The 17,597-nt window shown below is 54.9% G+C and overlaps 1 protein-coding gene across 1 annotated transcript; it reads left to right on the forward strand.

Moving 5' to 3' along the window:
* Positions 1-1,877: 1,877 nt before the first annotated feature.
* Positions 1,878-14,116, forward strand: TOB2 (transducer of ERBB2, 2). The gene is made up of 2 exons (XM_034987421.1): positions 1,878-3,770; positions 10,182-14,116. The coding sequence occupies exon 2, from the start codon at positions 10,281-10,283 to the stop codon at positions 11,286-11,288; it is 1,008 nt and encodes a 335-aa protein (XP_034843312.1). The 5' UTR covers positions 1,878-3,770; positions 10,182-10,280; the 3' UTR covers positions 11,289-14,116.
* The last annotated feature ends 3,481 nt before the right edge of the window (positions 14,117-17,597 follow it).

A 17,597-nucleotide genomic window follows, 5' to 3' on the forward strand; every position in this document is an offset into this window, starting at 1 on the left:
CTTGCCTTGCAAAAAAGCACTCCAATTCCCATCTTTCCCCAGTTATTTGGTTGCTTATCAACTCGATCCCAAGTGGCCTGCTGCCACCAAGGCTAAAATGTTGCTTTCTTCGAACACTGCAGTTTCAGTGTCCAGGCAAACCTTTAGTGAGGTTTGTTCTCTCACATTGTTGAATAAATAGCAGTCATTTGCCCTGCATCCAATTACTTCCCTGAAGCCAGTTTTGTTGGGTTTGTCTTTGCTCCTGCCCAGCTGGAGCAGTGGATCTGAAAAAGTCAAATACGAGGAGCTATTTTCTTAGATAACATAAAAGGAACTACAAAATTTTTCACCCTAGCATGTGTGTATGAGAGAGTGACTCACCCCTGAGAGTTAATTGGGGTTATTACCAGCCTGACTTGTCAAGGCAACAAAACATCTGGTATAACTTGCTTACTCTCAGACAGGGGAGTTGCTTCTGAAGCTCACCATTTTGAAAACATGGTGTGTACCTTTCAACATATGATTATTTAAAATGGGAGGGGACTGTGGGATGCTTGAGTGGAATTAAGCTCACAATTAAGCCCTGGCAAGATGAAGTCACACACTGAGGAGACAAAACGTCCTGTCTCCTCCTCGCCACATGACCAATGGACACATCAGCAGTTAAGAATGGTGATTACCTTTCGCCCCTCTATTTTATCCCTTCCTATTTATATGCCAACCCTTTACCCAGAGCTCCCAACTGCCAAGGAGGCTGGATTTCTCAGTTTTGTTTTAGTTAAGTTGCTCAGGCCTGGTGTGTTTCCAGCACTGCAGGGGAGATTAGAACAAAAGCACGAACACGCAGAAATCCTATGCCTTCTGTCCAGGGATTCTGTGCGCCATCCCTCAGCCTGCACTGAATTTAGGTAGGAGATGTCTACCCTTTATCTACTTATATGGACTCCATCCCTCCTTCCTGAGATGCCCTAGGAGAATTCGTTTCAGTTCACCCTAACCGTTCTTTCTCATCGTTCTTTATAGTAAGGTTTCTTGTTGGGGAATACACACCGAACCGTGCACAGGATATGTAGGATGCAATCTGGCCTGAACAGTTACCTTTAAATTAAGGATAACAACTATTTGAGCCAGGCTTTACATCCTGTATCATATTTAATCCTCACACGATCTCCATTTTAAGAACAAGAAAACAGGTTTGATGATGTAAAGAGATCTGTTACCATTAAATCAAGATAACACGGTTGGTGGACACAATTGGGATTCAAACCCATTGCTGCCTCTAATAAATGACTTCAAATACCAGCATCCTTTGCAATGCCTCATTGCGCAAACGCACACTCTTCCCAAAGGCCCAGCGCCCGGGTTTTTGGCCCCCATTCTTAATCCTAGCGGTTGGATGGGAAACCCAATCAGAAGCCGCCTCTCCCTGCTCCCCGACCAATGGGAAGGCTGTTGCTAACACACGGGTTATATTTTTAGCTCTTCGGTGCTCTGGCACCCTGTAGGTCGGCCGGGTCTCACTGCTCGCGTGGAACACGCTAGGGGAGAGCAAGGGAGGAGTGGGGAGCGATGGGGAGGGGAGGGAGGTGGGGAGGGAGGAAAAAGAAGGGGAGGAGTGGAGTGGGGCAAAGCGGAGCGGGGCGTGTAAGTGACGCTCTGCCCCTCGCTGACGCACGAGGCAAGTAGTCCCTGGAGGTGCCCCAGGGGCTGAAGCGCTCAGTGTGTGGGGGATGGGGGATTTCGGGCTCAGGCTCCCTCGCGCCTCCCTGTCCCCTTGGAGTTTGCCCTCCAGTCCGGCCTTTTTCTGCTGCAGTCAAGGAAAGCGCTTTTAAACCCCCACACCACCGCTGCTCTCTGCCCTTGCAAAAAACAACACACAAAAAAAGATCAAGGAACAAACAAATGCAAACTGTTCGTAGCTGGAAACTTTCGGATTTCGCCACCCCACGTGGGTTCGGCGACTGCGGATGGGCTGGAACCGCCTGGAATGAGAATAAAGGTCGGGGGTTGGGGAGAGAATTGGGGAATGGGCGACTGGGCAAAAGCCTTAACGCGCAAGCTCCAAGGGGCTCCTCGCAACCTGGCAGTCCGGTCCGCCTGTGACCTCACCTGGGCACAGGCCTCCCTACCCTCAACTCCGCGCCCCGCAGTCACAATGTGGCCGAGCGCGCGTAGTCGGCGCGCCCGTCCAGGGCCAGCGAGCCTTGGTCTGCAACCCCATGGACCGTCGGGTGCGTGAGCTTGGGGCCCCTGGCACGGGCAGGCGCCACACCCCGCCGGCGGGGGGCTCTTATATAGAAGAAATGTTGCTCTGTCTAGTCCCCCGTACGGGGGTCGCCAGCCGGGAGAGCAAACGCGGGAATCCGCCGCAGGGCTGAGCCCCGCCCGGGGCTGGCCGGGGGCGCGCTAGTGCGCCTGCGCGGAGCCGGCGCGGGCCTTCTTCGGCTGCGAGGTAATTGGGGGGCCAGAGGCAGCAAGTAGAAGGTTTATGTGGCGCTAGGCTCCTTTTTCCGACCGGCCGGCTGGCCTCGCCTCGCCTCCCCTTCCTCCCGCTCAGCGTGCTCGGACCCCGGTTTCCCATTCGCCCTCCCTTCGGCGTTAGCATCGCCCGCCGAGGCATGGGGCGCTCGGAAGACTCGAGCCAACCCGAGTTAATAAAGGAGCGAAACGTCTCCCAAGCTCGCGCCATCCCCTCAGCTCCCCCTCCCGCTAAGGGACGGTAACTGGGGCGGTGCGAGAGCCGTGGGGTTGGTCGGCCAGTCAAACGCCCAGACCCGGAGGGACTCGCCCAGCTGGCCTGGGGGAGCAGGTCCGGCGAAACTAAGAACAGTCGGCGCTGGGGCAGGTGCAGGGCCCAAGCCACGGGAGCTGGGGGCGGGAGCTCCCCTCCCCGCGACATCCATTCATATCACACATCTAAAGTGAACCACCGGGTTCCAGTCCAGGACCGGGCCCTCCCAGAGCTCGCTGTCTACCTGGGGAAACATTGTACCCGATGAGCACGCTTTCAGTGGTTTGGGGCATGAAGAAAATAAATGGCACGGTGCTGTGATGGGGAGGGGAGGCGAGCATCATTGGACCGGCTAAGGGCGGCCTTGCTGGCGTTTGAGCTGGGAGCTGAGTGAGAAGAGGCCGGCCACGGGAGGGCTGGCGGGAGGAGGTTTCGGGGAGCCTCCGGAGGGCATGTAGAGCCGCCGACCCCGCGTCGCGAAGGGTTAAGCCTCCCGGCCGGCTGGGAAGTAGTCCCGGCCCGGCGCCCGGCCCCGCCCCTGCAGGGCGGAGGGACGCATCACGCAGGGGTGGGGAAGCGGGATCCGTGCGCAGGGTTGCTAAGGGTGAAACTTTTCATTGACTTTGCTCACTTCGGGCCGGGGCGCGGGAAGGTGCGGGTCGTCGCCGGAGAGAAGCGAGTGGCTCGGGCGACGCGGGGCCAGAAGGGCAGGACCGCCCGTTAGCCAGAGCCCGGACCGTTCTCCGCCCTGCGACACGAGCTGCCCTCCGGTCCAACATCCCCGCGCCGTCGCCGCCGGCCGGCCCGCCCGCCCGCCTTCCGTCCCCTCTCCGCCGAGCCTGACCTCCAAAAAGCTGAAAGAATTATTATTGAGAGTCATAGCCCAAAACTCCCTCACTTGTCCCCCAACCCTCAACGAAAAAAAGGACCCATCAACCTCCGGCCCGGCGGCGCCCGGAAAGGAAGGAAGAGCGACCTCCGCCCCGCGCCCAGAACCACCCTGGAGGGAGAAGCCTCCCCGCGACCGGCAGACCGCCCCGCCACCGCGGAGACCCGAGTGAGTGAGCGGGGAGCGTGCGGGCGGCGGGGACCCCTGAGACGCCTCCTCCCACCCCCGTCCCACTCTCGCTCTTCGCTTTGCTGGACGCTGCACGTTGCTATCGTGCCCCCACCCCGAGGACTGGCCAACATTTTCCTTTCCCCTTCCACCTCCCCGATAGAACCCCCCCTCCCCGCCTTTTCCCCCGGTGCTCCTCTCCGCTCCGTGTTCTGAGTGTGGCCCCCTCCCGGGTGGGGTGCATTTCCTCCCCTCTCCGCCCCCCTCAGTTCTTCATATCGTAGAGACTCGCTAGATTTTTCTTTGTACACCCCCCCCCCCCGCAAAACATAACTTCCACCACCATTAAATAAATCAGAGGAAGGAAGGGGATCCAGGCCTTGTTTTTCTGCTTCTTTTCCCGTGTGCGGGGAAGGGGGTGGTAATAATTAATAGGGTTTATTTCTGGCCCTGTGGAGCTGAGGGATAGAAGGTAGACATCCCCTTTTGGACCGATCAGTGGTGACTGTCCTCCGGCCGCTGAACCAGAATTTACCGTTTGGCTTTAGTGTTTTAAGGGAAAACTGTGCGGGGCGGGGGGTGAAGTGCGTTTACAGCAATACCAGTGAGTGGATTCTGGTTGATCCCGGTGAGATGCCTGGGAGGAAGAGCCCTACTTCTAAGCTCGTTCCCCTCCTGCCCGGAGGATGGACTGTGCCCTTGACCAGAGAGGGAGGGGGGGAAGGGAGCAGAGAGAGGAGGGGCAGCTGGCAGGCCTTCTCCCACCCCGCAGAGGAACCAGAACCCTACACAGCGGGCTGCAGCTTGGGCCAGCGGAGGGGGTCTCAAGTGCCTTGCTCAGTGTCTAACCTTTCTTTTTCTCCTTCCTATCCATCCTACCTTGGGAGTGAGCCCCTCATCTTTGATTTTCCAGCAGAAAAACACTCCTATTGCTTTCTTGGGCGCCTGCCCCATCCCCCTCTTAAGCAGTGGGGGAAAGAAGCTTGTGTGGGAGGAAGGATTAGGGAGGTTTAACACCGTGCAGGGGAGCTTTGCCGAGGATCTGGTAAGTCTGGTCATAGAGCAGGCCTTGCAATGGGAGGAGACTCACAAAACAATTTCAAGTATTAGAATATGTTGTTCGGGTGTCAGATGCACAGTTTTTCCTTCCCTGCCCGGAACCTTTTCCCATTTCCCTAGCTGGGTCTAGTTACTCGGACTTGGATTAGAAGAGGGGTGAGGCTTGGGCCCTGCTGGCTTCGGGCCTTCTGATTTTCCGCCCGGCCCCTCCCCGCAGCTTAACTGGGAATTTCTTTGGCTGAGAGGAGGGGAGAACTGGGTTTAGTTCCTGCCTTTTCTGGCCGTGGGGGTGCTGGAGCTGAGCCCGCCGGGCATTAAGTGAAAAACGCTTTTTTTCCTCTTTGAATTCACCGTCCCTACAGCAACTCCAGACGGAGACCACCCAGTCCAAGGAATACAGATTAAGCTGCAGGGGCGGGGTGGGGGGGCGGCGGAGGGATGTGTGACCTTTATCTGTCCCAGCCCACCGTGTTCACCCAGAAAAAACTCATTAGAAGGAAATCCTTAATTGAACAGTCAAGGGAACCTGTGAAGAGGAAGGGGCGGCAATTCAGCCTTTCTTGAGACCAAGACGTGAATACGGTAGGGTGGTACAATAAGGAGAGTAGGCCTTATGGGTAAATTTATATAAAATGTATTAAGCGGTGGGCGGGGGGATGGGGGCGTCCACCACAGCGCGCATGTGCATCGGAAACTTTTCCTCGGTTCTCCGAACCTCGGCCAGCTCCCCTTACCGGGCATGCGTAATTCGCTGGCTGAACCTTCGCAAAGCACATAGGGAAGTGTAGTGTGCAGAGAAAGTAGGTCACTTGCTCCAGTCTGAGCGTGAGGCGTCTGAGGACTACAGTTCCCAGAGTGCAGAGCGCGCCTTCACTCCCGGCCTACGTTGGAGTTCAGTGAAGTCTTCCTGGCTTCGCAGGAATCGAGTGCCCCAGAAAGGGCCTTCCTAGTCGGAACAGCTGGGCTTGCACAGTCCATGTTTGAGGGACATGGTGGAGACTCTGGGCGGGGTGTTGTGGTCCCGTCGGCACAAGTCCTGGAAGGGCTGCAAGCATACCCGCCGGCCTGGGTCGCTGCCTCTGAGACTGGTGGGGTGGGGCCAGGCGGTCCCACGGAACCTGGCTCTCGCTCCCTGGGATTCGGTGTGCGACACCTGCTGGCCTTGTCAAAATTGAGGACCCCTCCTTCCCGACTCCTCTTTCCAGACTCCTTTGAACCTGATAGTGCTTGGTTGTAGGACCATTTGGTTGTTCAGGCTTGAGGTGCCTGAATATTTTATAGGTACTCCTGGTTTGGGGGCCTGAGGAGTTCCCTCATCATTATCCCTCCTTTTCCCCTTTAAAACATACTGGTTTTCTTCTTAACCTTCTTTCGCTTTTTGTTATAACCTCTTTCTGGAAACTCCATTACCGTATCATTGACTGTAGCAGCCACCTTTCTTACCTCGTTTTTGTCCTTCTCTTAAGCACTCTTTAAAACAGAAGTCAAGGGGCGCCTGGGTGGCTCAGTCGTTAAGCGTCTGCCTTCGGCTCAGGTCATGATCCCAGGGTCCTGGGATCGAGCCCCGCATCAGGCTCCCTGCTCGGCGGGAAGCCTGCTTCTCCCTCTCCCACTCAGCAACTTGCTTGTGTTCCCTCTCTCGCTGTGTCTTTTTCTGTCAAATAAATAAAAATCTTCTTTAAAAAATAAATAAAACACAAGTCAGCACAAGGGATCTGAATCCCACATTAATTTTACTGTTGGGAATAAACAGGTGAAGGAGGATTGAGATTCTAAATGAAACTGGACAGAATTTACTCTCACATTCGCAACTTTTTAATATATTGACAAAAGGTAGATGTTGCTATTGTTAAACACTTGGTTTTTGAGGCGGGAGGGGAGTTGTTTGGTTGGTTTTGTTTTTGTTTTTGTTTTTACTTTTTGCCACCTTTCTGGCCTTTTGCACCTGAGTCAGAGTTGGAGAAGATCTTAAAGTCCTCTCTTCCCTCTTAACTTGAATCCACTTGTTACTTATATTGAAGAGTAGTTATTACTAAGCTTTCTAATCTTACCACATTCTATGAATGAATATCTATGAATATTTATATATAAGCCTAGAATTTGTCCATAGCCTTAAAAAAAAAAATGAACAGACTCATTGGAGTGGTCACTCCTATCTTTACTTAAAGACAAGACAGCACCAGTGCTTTAATCCTCTGTTCCATAAGCTTCTTGAAGTCAAAATTAGAGCCTGAGCTGATAGAGCAGAAAATCTCATTCTGGTTGTCCAGCATTTTTGAAAGGTTCCACCCCACAGCCATCTGGCCTGGCCTGTTCTCCAATTAAAGAGGCAAAGATGGCGTTCTATACTTCCTTCCTTGTGTGGCAGCGTCACTGAGGTATAAATTGGTGTGCAGCTTTAGCTGCTTATGCTGCAGAAAATGGTTCGCTAGGCAGGGCTGATGACGGTGGTTCTATTGTACTTCGGGGTGGGAGGCTTATTTCCCAATGACTTTGGCCTGCATTTAAAATGCTCCCATTTTGAAAAGAAAAAAAAGAGAGAGGGAAACAAGCTGTAAGAGACTCTTAACGATAGAGAACAAACTGAGGGTTAATGGAAGGAGGTGGGTCAGGGACAGGCTAGATGGGTGATGGGGATGAAGGAGGGCACTTGTTGTGATGAGCACTGGGGGTTGTATGTCAGTGAAGAACCACTGAATTCTACTCCAGAAACCAATATTGCACTGTATGTTAACTAAGTAAAATTTAATTTAAAAAAAAATAGATAAATAAAAATGCTCCCGGGCGCCTGGGTGGCTCAGTCGTTAAGCGTCTGCCTTCGGCTCAGGTCATGATCCCAGGGTCCTGGGATCGAGTCCCACATCGGGCTCCCTGCTCCGCGGGAAGCCTGCTTCTCCCTCTCCCACTCCCCCTGCTTGTGTTCCTGCTCTCGCTGTCTCTCTGTCAAATAAATAAATCTTAAAAAAAAAAAAAATGCTCCCATTTTGAGGCTGAACACTTCAGGGGAGGTTAACTTGGAAGGCATGTATGCAGCAAAGTTTGAGGAGGCCTAGAAAGGTGTAGGAGCCCTTTGGTGTTGAGTGGTATACCAAGAGGCCACGTGGTGCTTTGGGGAAGCATAATGTCATATTTAAGTCTGTTTTACTTTTCAAAAACACTTTGAAAACACTGTCTTTAACTCCAGGCCCATCGCTGGGAACCAGTGCCAACTTTCTTCATAACTTTTTAATTTCCTCCATGTTGGACACCTCTGGTGGGCTGCTATGGCCCTTACAGACTTCCTCTTGGGGGACGCCTGCAGTCCTGGTGGCTAGCCCTGCAGTCCTTATAAACAGGAAGCCCCCTATCTTTACCATTTTTTTTTTCCTCTTTAATCCTTCTGGAATTGATCTGTGCTCATGGCACCTCTGTTGAATCCCCATGTGACCCTCTGCTCAGACCTGAAATGAGGGTGGGACTGGACCTGGCCAGTGTCCTGTGATACTCCAGATTGACCCACTGCTGCTTCTCTGATATTCACCCGAGAGCTTTGCCCGAGGATCCAGTCCTAAAAATACCCCTAGGAGCCATGGCCCCAGTCCAAAGAATTATAAGGAAGTGAGCTGGGGCAGGTGTTCAAAAAACTCCAAGATCCTCAAGCCTAGAATTAGCACCTGAATACTCTATGCTGGACCCAGAAGGGATTTTAATCAAAATCCAGCTCCAGATCTATCACAGGGCAAAAGATGCCCTTGATGGATCATGGATTAGTCTTGTCTCTGCACTGAGCTCAGCAGCACATTCCCACCCAGAGGCCTGGCTGGGAACAAATTCTGGCCCTGCTGACCCTTAAAGGTGGTCCTTCTCAGTTTTCCCACAGCATGACCACCCTGGAGCTGCCCTTTTGGAGATCCAGAGTGAGGAGATGAGAATCACTCGCTCTCAGGACTTTACAGATCTTCTTCTTAAGACATGAGGCTGGCCCAGACCTCAGGAATAAACCTTTTTGACCTCTGTGGGAGCTGGCTGTGAGAGAATCCCAAAATAACAATCTGAGTGTTTATCTTGGGCTGTCTCCTCTCCAGGGATCTCCAGACACTTGATAAGTCTGATCTGGTGCCAAGGACAGGTGGTCAGACGGTCCCCAGGAGACTGAGTGATGATGGGTCCCCAGCTGGAGGCTGCAGGGTGATGGAAAATTTCTTCTCTTTGCCACCCTCATCACCTACCCTCTAGCCAAAAGCTAGAGATTCCCTCTGGCCACACCAGTGCCGCTCTTAAGGACTTTTTGGCCTGTAGGGTCTTGCCTCCGTTTCATTTCCTCTGCTTCCCTGAGACAGCCCCTGGTCAGCAGTCCCTTGTGGGCCCACACCTCTGGGTGTAACAGGTCTTGACTTCTTGGGGACTGTGCTCTTGTCTCCATTCTTGGAGGCTGCCTCAGTGGAAATGCGCCCTTTGGTTACACTGTGTTCTTGAAATATCAGTTCTGCAAACCCAGAGCGAGCCAGAAAGCATGTACACCGACGGGGCCCAGGATGACAAATTGGATGGGACTGGAGTCCAAGCCCCCAGTGAAAAGTTGGCAGTGCTGTTTCCTGTTCGGTGATCTGTATCCCTTTCCATTTAAGGAGAAAAACTAAGGATTTTAAACTTATATCTTGGCCTGTGACTGTTGGGAGTACGACTTCAACAAGACGTTATGGAGATTTGTTACCAAGAGCCTCCCCTTCTCCAGTTGAATTAGGGTCTCAGTTTTTTGTGGGTTTTTTGCTTTTTGCTTTTTTAAAGATTTTATTTATTATTGGACAGAGAGAGAGCTAGAGCAGGAACACAAGCAGGGGGAGTGGGAGAGGGAGAAGCAGGCTTCCTGCCGAGCAGGGAGCCTGATATGGGACTTGATCCCAGGATCCTGGGATCATGACCTGAGCGAAGGCAGACGCTTAACGACTGAGCCACCCAGCTCTCTGTTCTGTTTTGTTTTTTTGATAGCAGTTGTATAGTGACTTGGATTCTCAAAATAGTGGAAACCACAGCACTCCTGTTTCTTTAGAATTACTTGAAAAACCATAGCTCATTTTATCAGGTGCCTTCTAAATAGCAGGTTCAGTGTGAGACAGTTTACATCCTTGAGCTAACTGACTCTGCATGATAGCCTTATGTCACTGATAAAACTGAGGCTCGGAAGAAAGTGGCTTGCCCTCAGCCACACAGTCAAGCTAGTCACTAGTAGAGCAGAAAAGGGGCCCTGAGTCTGAGATCTAAAGTTGGTGCTTTTCTATCCTTTCCGTTGATTCCCCCTGCCCGCCTGCCCCCCCCCCCCCCCAGCTTTCTGCACATCTACTCATAATACCGTCCGTTGTTCTTGGTTTGCAGAGCTGTCTGGAGCCCAAGGCTGCCTACCTTCCATCACCTGCCACTGCCCTCGGCTTGTATACACGTACCCGGAGCTGATTTGCCGCCTCGGAAAGGACCATGCAGCTGGAGATCAAAGTGGCCCTGAACTTTATCATCTCCTACTTGTACAACAAGCTGCCCCGGCGCCGGGCAGACCTGTTCGGCGAGGAGCTGGAGCGGCTTCTGAAAAAGAAATATGAAGGCCACTGGTACCCTGACAAGCCCCTGAAGGGCTCCGGCTTCCGCTGTGTTCACATCGGGGAGATCGTGGACCCCGTGGTGGAGCTGGCCGCCCGGCGGAGTGGCCTGGCCGTGGAGGATGTGCGGGCCAACGTGCCCGAGGAGCTGAGCGTCTGGATCGACCCGTTCGAAGTGTCCTACCAGATCGGCGAGAAGGGGGCGGTGAAAGTGCTGTACCTGGATGACAGTGAGGGCTGTGTCGCCCCAGAGCTGGACAAGGAGTTCAAGAGCAGTTTCAACCCCGACGCACAGGTCTTCGTGCCCATCGGCAGCCAGGACAGCTCCCTGTCCAGCTCCCCGTCGCCGTCCTTCGGCCAGTCGCCCAGCCCCACCTTCATCCCCCGCTCTGCCCAGCCCATCACCTTCACCACCGCCTCCTTCGCCGCCACCAAGTTTGGCTCCACCAAGATGAAGAAGGGCGGCGGGGCCACGGGCGGCGGGGGCGTGGCGGGCGGCGGGCCCGGGGGCCCCCAGCCTCCGCAGCCCCGCCTGGCCCGCTCTCCCACCAGCAGCCTGCTGAAGCACAAGAGCCTCTCCCTGTCTCTGCACTCACTGAACTTCGTCGCGGCCAGCCCGGCCCCTCAGTCGCAGCTCTCCCCCAACGCCAAGGAGTTCGTGTACAACGGGGGCGGCGCCACCAGCCTCTTCTTTGACGGGGCCGACGGCGGGGGCGCCGGGGCCGCCGCCTCGTGCAATAGCAGCAGCTTCGACGTGGCCCAGGTGTTTGGGGGCGGCACCAACAGCCTCTTCCTGGAGAAGACCCCCTTCGTGGAGGGCCTCAGCTACAACCTGAACGCCATGCCCTACCCCAGCCAGCCCTTCCAGCCCGTCGTGCTGGCCAACTGACCGCCGTCGGGCCGCGGGGCCGGGAGCGCCCAAGACCACAGAAAGGAGAAAGGAAAAGAAAGGCCAAAAAAAGAGGAAAAGAAAAATACACAAAAAGATTTCCAGTCTTCTTACTCTGGCTTCTAGAAAAAAAGATCCAGCCCAGGCATGGAGTGGGAGGGGGCTCCTGAAGCACCGAATCGAGGTTAACTCAACCCCCTGCTGTTTTCCTGCCTGCCTCTGATTTATTTGGTTGGTTTGGGTTTTATATTTTTTTCTTTCTTTTTTTTTTTTTTTTTACATGTAGTTTTCTATATAACATCTTTAATTAGTGGCTTCCTGTGCTAAGAATGGTCCAGATGTGAATTGCTGCTCCCTCCCTCCCTCCCTCCCTCCTTCACACGCCTGGTTTAGGATTGGTGTGTCCAAGTTCGCAGGGAAGGAAGAGCCACAGCTGGGGCCTGACTCTGCCCAGAGCAGAGAGGCTGCCCCGTGTCACTGCCTCTGTCCCCCAGCTCTGCTTTCACTCAAAGCCATCCAACCTCAGCAGGCCTTCTTGGGCCCTGCCACCCAAATAGGTCTGACCCCAGCCCCTGCTCCCTCCCAGGCCTGAGCCACGGGGAGCTGCTGGCTGGCTACTTGACACCCTCCCGCTAGAGAGGTTAGCACTCTGTCTAGTGGAATTGCTTTCATCTCTGTCCTGTGGCCCCACAAACCATCCCCACCTGGCCCGGACCCCCACCACAGCCCCGGAGACCCAGCCGTTGACACACGTGGCCTCTCGTGCAGCCCCTTCTTCCCTGGGCCTGAGGTTGTGGGGAAGGAGGTGGGGCAAGTGCGGGTGTGTGTGTGCGTGCGCGTGCGTGTGCGTGGTTTGCCGTCCTGTTTTAAAGGATTCCAAGCCATGTAAACCCCCTCCCCCCCAACATGATTCCAGGTTGCGGCAAGTGCTTATTTATGTAGGAGGTTGGGGAATGGGCCGGGTGGGTTGTCAGTCCTTTTGTAGGGTGGGTCACGTGTTGGGGTGAGACTGCGGCTGAGCCTAAGACACTCCCAGGGGAAAATACTGCAGAAGGAACTGGTTTCCACACTGCGGAGGGATCTGCACTTTTGTTTTTGACCAAAAAAGGGGGGGGGGTAGCTGTGAGGGGCTGAGGGAATACCAGCCTACCAGCCCCTGATGCCTAAGAGAAGTCCCTGGACCCAGATCCTCCTGTTTCGTGACCTTAACCCAGGGTGGGAGCTCCTCACCTGAGCACCCGTGGGGGGTGGGGGGGGGGGAGTTTTGGGTCAGTGCCTAGAGTGGGCAGTCCTGAGCCTTGAATCGAGACTTCTTAGTCCTTTGGTTGTAGATGTTATTTTAGTATGTTTCTGCCCCTGCCTGCGTGAGAACTTCTTGGTACCTCTTGCCGGCCCCTCTCACTGCCCGACCCAGCTCCACTAGGCCTCGATGCCGTGAGGACTGGTCTCTCGGGCAGGCCGGCCGGGACAGGCGTTTGGCCATCGCAGGTGGTATGTGCGGATCACAGGAGAGCCTCAGCTCCTGTCTCTGCCGGAAGAGAAGCTGTTTCTCCCACCTGACCCAAGTGAGCCAGCTTCCATGCATGCCATGATGCTTTGGCTGGTGGGCCACGTGGCATCAGGGCCCCCGTCACCAAAACGTACCAAAGCCCTTGGCACCCCGACCCACCCCGCCCTCCTCAGTGACCCCAAGTGGGGCAACCGCCGTGGCAGTGGGTCCAGCCCAGACACACACTGCCAGCCTCCTCCCCCTGCATTGGGCACCAGCTCTACCTCCCCCAGCGGGGCAACGCCCTGGCTCCTCAGCCCAGCACCAGCTGTCCCCTCGATTTCTCGGGCCGGCCCGGTCTGGGCGACCCTCTCCCTCGCCCTCCGCTCCCACACAGGTGACAGGCCCAGGCAGGTGGCTGCTCTCTGGGAAAGGTTGGATGCTGCCTGATGCATGCCCCTACACTCGCGGACACAGGTACCCGCCAGCCCGGTCGGCTTGTTTCTCACCACATCTAGGGGGAGGGGCAGACCAACCCCTTAGTGTCTTTTGAAATACGAAGAAAAGTGTATGTTCAGGAGCATGACTCCACTGCTGGACTCTTGGGCCCAGTTCAGTCTGTCTCGTCTCAAATCTAGGCATTTTTGCTTCAATTTTATTTTTTTTAAGGAAACGAAAACAAAAACCTGCACTAATTTACCTGGTTTCGTAGGAAAACTTTTTTTTTTATTTTTTACATTTTTTGGTGTCCGTTTGTATTGAATAATTTGCTACATTTGTAAAATGTAAGAGGTATATATAATATATGTATATTTCTAACGTAAAAAACGTAATTTTTTTCTTTTCAAGATTTTTTCTTAAAAAGAGGAGAGAAACAGATATTTTTTCAGGAAAAACAAACTTTAAAATAAAAAAAGAGGAGAATTGAACCTATTTCTCCCCTTTCCCCATCCTCTCTCTCTGTCTGCCCCTCTTTCCCAGGAACAAATCAAAAGGTGGATCGTCTTGTAAAGAATGTAAACTTTTAGTCCAGAATGATGTATTTTTCTCAATGCAGTGAGCTATAGATTCTCTAGTTTGACCCCTCGGGATGGGAAGGAGGGCATTGAGGCAATGTGGAGAGGAGCTTGGGGGAGCAGGGTAATGAACTTGTTTTCTTTAGTGAAGGAGGAATACAATCAAGCATTTTGTATTCAGAATGTTGTGCAATATTTTGGAATGGGACATTGGTGTGTTTAGAGATTTAGTTTAAAAACAAAACAAAAAGATTGATCAAATCTGTACAGTTTATATTGTTCCAGATTTTTTTAAGTTTGTATTAAAAGCATGATATATAATAGCCTGCTGCCTGCTCCTGGCTTGTTTTTACTTGGGCCCCTGTCGGCTTCAAGAGACCGTTGGTCCTCCTCACTTCACCCCTTGGGGTGCCTCAGGGCCAAGGGCCCCTTTTCACCCCCTGTCGCACCATCACAGGACACAGAGTTCCCACTTCGAGGGGTTCTTTGCCACCCTGGAAACCTGCTCCCGAAGGCTGGGAACTGCCCAAGCTCCCCCTGCTGCCGGGTTGTGGAGCGGGTACTGGAAGCAAGCCCTGCGAACAGAACAGGATCACGTCGTGGCTTTTTTAGGAACGGCCGATTCCTTGGAGGCCGAGGGAGAGATCAGCCTCCCCCCGCCTGCTCTACCTCTGGTGTTTGCCTCCCTCAGACGACTGCTCCCTTAGAAGTGGGTAAGGACGAGAAGAGCCCACCCGAGTCAGGTTCTGTCCCAAAACCTGGTGCTTGGATTCTCGGCCCTTCTCTGGGCCGGGCAACTGCCGAGCCGCCGTAGAGGCAAGAGGGCCTGCCTGGGGCTGGGGAAGAGCTCAGCCATCTCCCTCTCACAGGGCCCATCGCTGCCCGTCACTGGGGAAACTTCTCCGTGTACCTTCTCCCCGGCTGTGGGGCACATCAGCCCCGCGGGCCCCTGGGTTGAAGAGGGCGGCCAGGTACTGGAGGGATCTTCTTTCCGCCTCACAGCAACCTGGTGATGGAGGTGTTCTCTCTGCAGTACAACTGAGAACAGGGCTCCAGGTCTAGATGCACAAGACTGGCAACTGGGGAAGCTGAGCTTTTGTGTGTGACGTTTTCATGTACAGAGCCGTGGCAACTGCTGGAGAAGCCTGACGCTCCCCCGGAGGGGATGGGAGGGCTGACGTGCCACCTCCAGCCTGGTATGGGGGGGGGCAGCTCTTCTGGGGCATCAGTGCGATGGGCATCTCCTCAGGCCCCTCGCTTCCCAGACAGGCCAACACTGATCCCTCCCCAGCCAAGAGCATGAACGAGGCCTAGAAGCTCTCCGGCCAGGCCTCCAACCTCTGCACACGGTCCCAGGAGCGCTTGATGCCTGGCCCCTCCGTGGGCCACTTCCTCCCTGGAGCCCATCAAGCGGAGGGAGGCCCCTGTTCAGGATGCCCAGGCCTTTGCCTGACGCACTCAAGGCCACTCCCAGGGGCCTCCCTTTCCTCTGTCCCGCCAGGGAGAAGCCCCGCGTCTCCCTGTGACCCTGTGTACAGGCTGCCGGCCTACCTGTGGGGCCCAGGGCCCCTCGCACACTCACTCCTACTTCTGCTAATGCAAACTCAGTACCAGCACAGGTCCTGTCCCAACAGGTGCCCGTGGTCACCCCTTCCCCCTCCCTACGCACGTGCCGCGGAGCTCCGCCCTGACAGGAGGGAAGAGCGTTCTGGTAGACTCAGCTCCCCAGAAAAAAGTCTCATTTATTCACTCGACAAACCCTCCATGAACACCCAAGGTCTGCCTGGGAGCACAGGAGAGATGGCCGTTACAGGGCAGGCATGCACGGGGGGGCCTGAGGGCCTGGGCATCAGGAGGCAGAGAAAGGCCAAGTTAGCCAGGCCCCTCCCCGGGGGAGCCAGCAGGGAAGCGACTCCTCTCTCCCCACCCCCCAGAAGACGCAGGTTCCCGTCCCACCCCTGCTGCTCCCTTGCTGGGGGGACCTCAAGCACACCACTTCACCTACTCTGGCTCCTCCGTTCCCTCACTTCGAAAATGGGGATAATAACTACTGCTCGTGAAAATCAAACGAAATAATGAGTGGAAAATGCTGCGCATAGCGGCCCGCCCAGAGTGAACAACAAGTGTCACCTTCTTCCCCGGGGCTGTCACTGTCTGTCCTCAAACACCACCAGCCAGCCTGCTCCCAAAGGCTTCCTTGCATCAGCAAACACACCGAAACCAGACCCCGCCAGCAGCAGGACCAGAGTGGGGCACAACGGGAAACTCCATCCCGGAGCAGAGACTAGGCTGGCCCCCGCTCTGCCCTCTGCCCAGGTGGGAGGTTGCTTGTGCCCCAGCAATGCCCCCCACCCCATGCTACAAAGTATGCTCCTTGCCGCTTGTCCTCTTCAGGGGCCCAGCCTTCAGCCCTGGGATGGAACGGGCCCTTGACCCACGTCCCGAAACCTCCGGGGAGTTTCCCTCTGGAGAACAGAGGGGCGGGTGGGTGTGAGTCATGGCGGCAGGAGAACCCTGCTCCGTGGGTCGGTCACTGCCCAACTGAGTCAGGGCCCGCCCCTAGGCCAAGGGGATGCCACTGTCTGGGCCTCTGAGTCAGGGGCGGAGGGGCACACTCTCCTCCTCCCTCCTCCTCCCCTTGGGCCTGGCCGGTTGGGCCAAGTCATGCCTGGGCAGGGCCCAAGGACAGGCTGGAACCAGCCAGGAAGTCTCCAAGCCCCTGGGCAATAGGAACCTACTGATCCCCTGGTTTTTAATTTGGCGAACGTCCCTGCCAGCAAGCGAAGTGAGCTCTTGGTCCTCACAGCTGCTCACTTTCTGTGTAACATTGAACACCTCTCTTCCCTCTTGACATCTGTCCCACTTGTACAACAAGGGATAGCAGGGCTGGGCCCCGGGCCAGCTGAACCACTCCCTGGGCCAGTGCCTCTTCCTGTCTCAGGGGCTCCCAAGACATGATGAGGACTCTGTGCTGGAGAACCTTTCCCAGGGAGGGGAGGGAAGAGTAACAGGCTAGGCCCTGGGCAGGACCACGTGGCTACTGGCTGAGGCCCCCCACCCCTGCCCAAGGCATGAGGACCTGATCAGAATAGTGCTGGGATGCGGCAGGCTGAGTAAGGAGAAGGGCCGCGGAGAAGAGGCCTGGGACAGCCACTCAGCTGGGTCCTCTGGCTAGCTCTGCCCGGACTGGCTCTACTCAACATTCAATATTCACCTTACAACATGGGAGCCCCCAGAAGTGCTGGACACTGTTCCAGGCATGAGGGAAATAGGGTGAACAGCAGGAAACAAATCCCTGCTCCCCTAAAGACCATGTTCGATGAACCACAAATAAATGAGAAAATGTCAGACAGTGAGGATGGGCCATAATCACAACCAGCGATGGCCACTAGTGACCTTTAGATTGGTCCGGGGAAGAAGGGGCCTTACTAAGGGGGGGGGCTCTGAATCTACGATCTGAATTACAAGAGAATTACCAGAGTGAGCAGCAGAGGGGTCAGCCCCTTCCAAGGGCAAGGCAGGAACAAGCCTGGTATGCTTAGGGAACGAAAAGGCCAGTAGTAAACAAGAGCAAGTAGCTCAAGATCAGGTCAAGAGGTCCTCAGGGCCACATCATGGGCCCCGGAGCCCAGATGGGGAGTCAGGATGTTATCTTAAATGTGAGATTTCAGTCTCTCACCTCCAGGTTGGCCCATCTGTGGCTAACAGAGAGAATGAGACACTGTTCTCTCACACAATCAATAAACCTTCCCGGAACCCCTCCTTTGTGCCCGGCGCTGAGCATGGGCCTGCTGGAGGAAGTGG

The sequence above is a fragment of the Mirounga leonina genome, unplaced genomic scaffold (genome assembly GCF_011800145.1).
Source record: "Mirounga leonina isolate KUSES-001 unplaced genomic scaffold, KU_Mleo_1.0 Mir_418, whole genome shotgun sequence".
Classification (NCBI taxonomy): Eukaryota; Metazoa; Chordata; class Mammalia; order Carnivora; family Phocidae; genus Mirounga; species Mirounga leonina.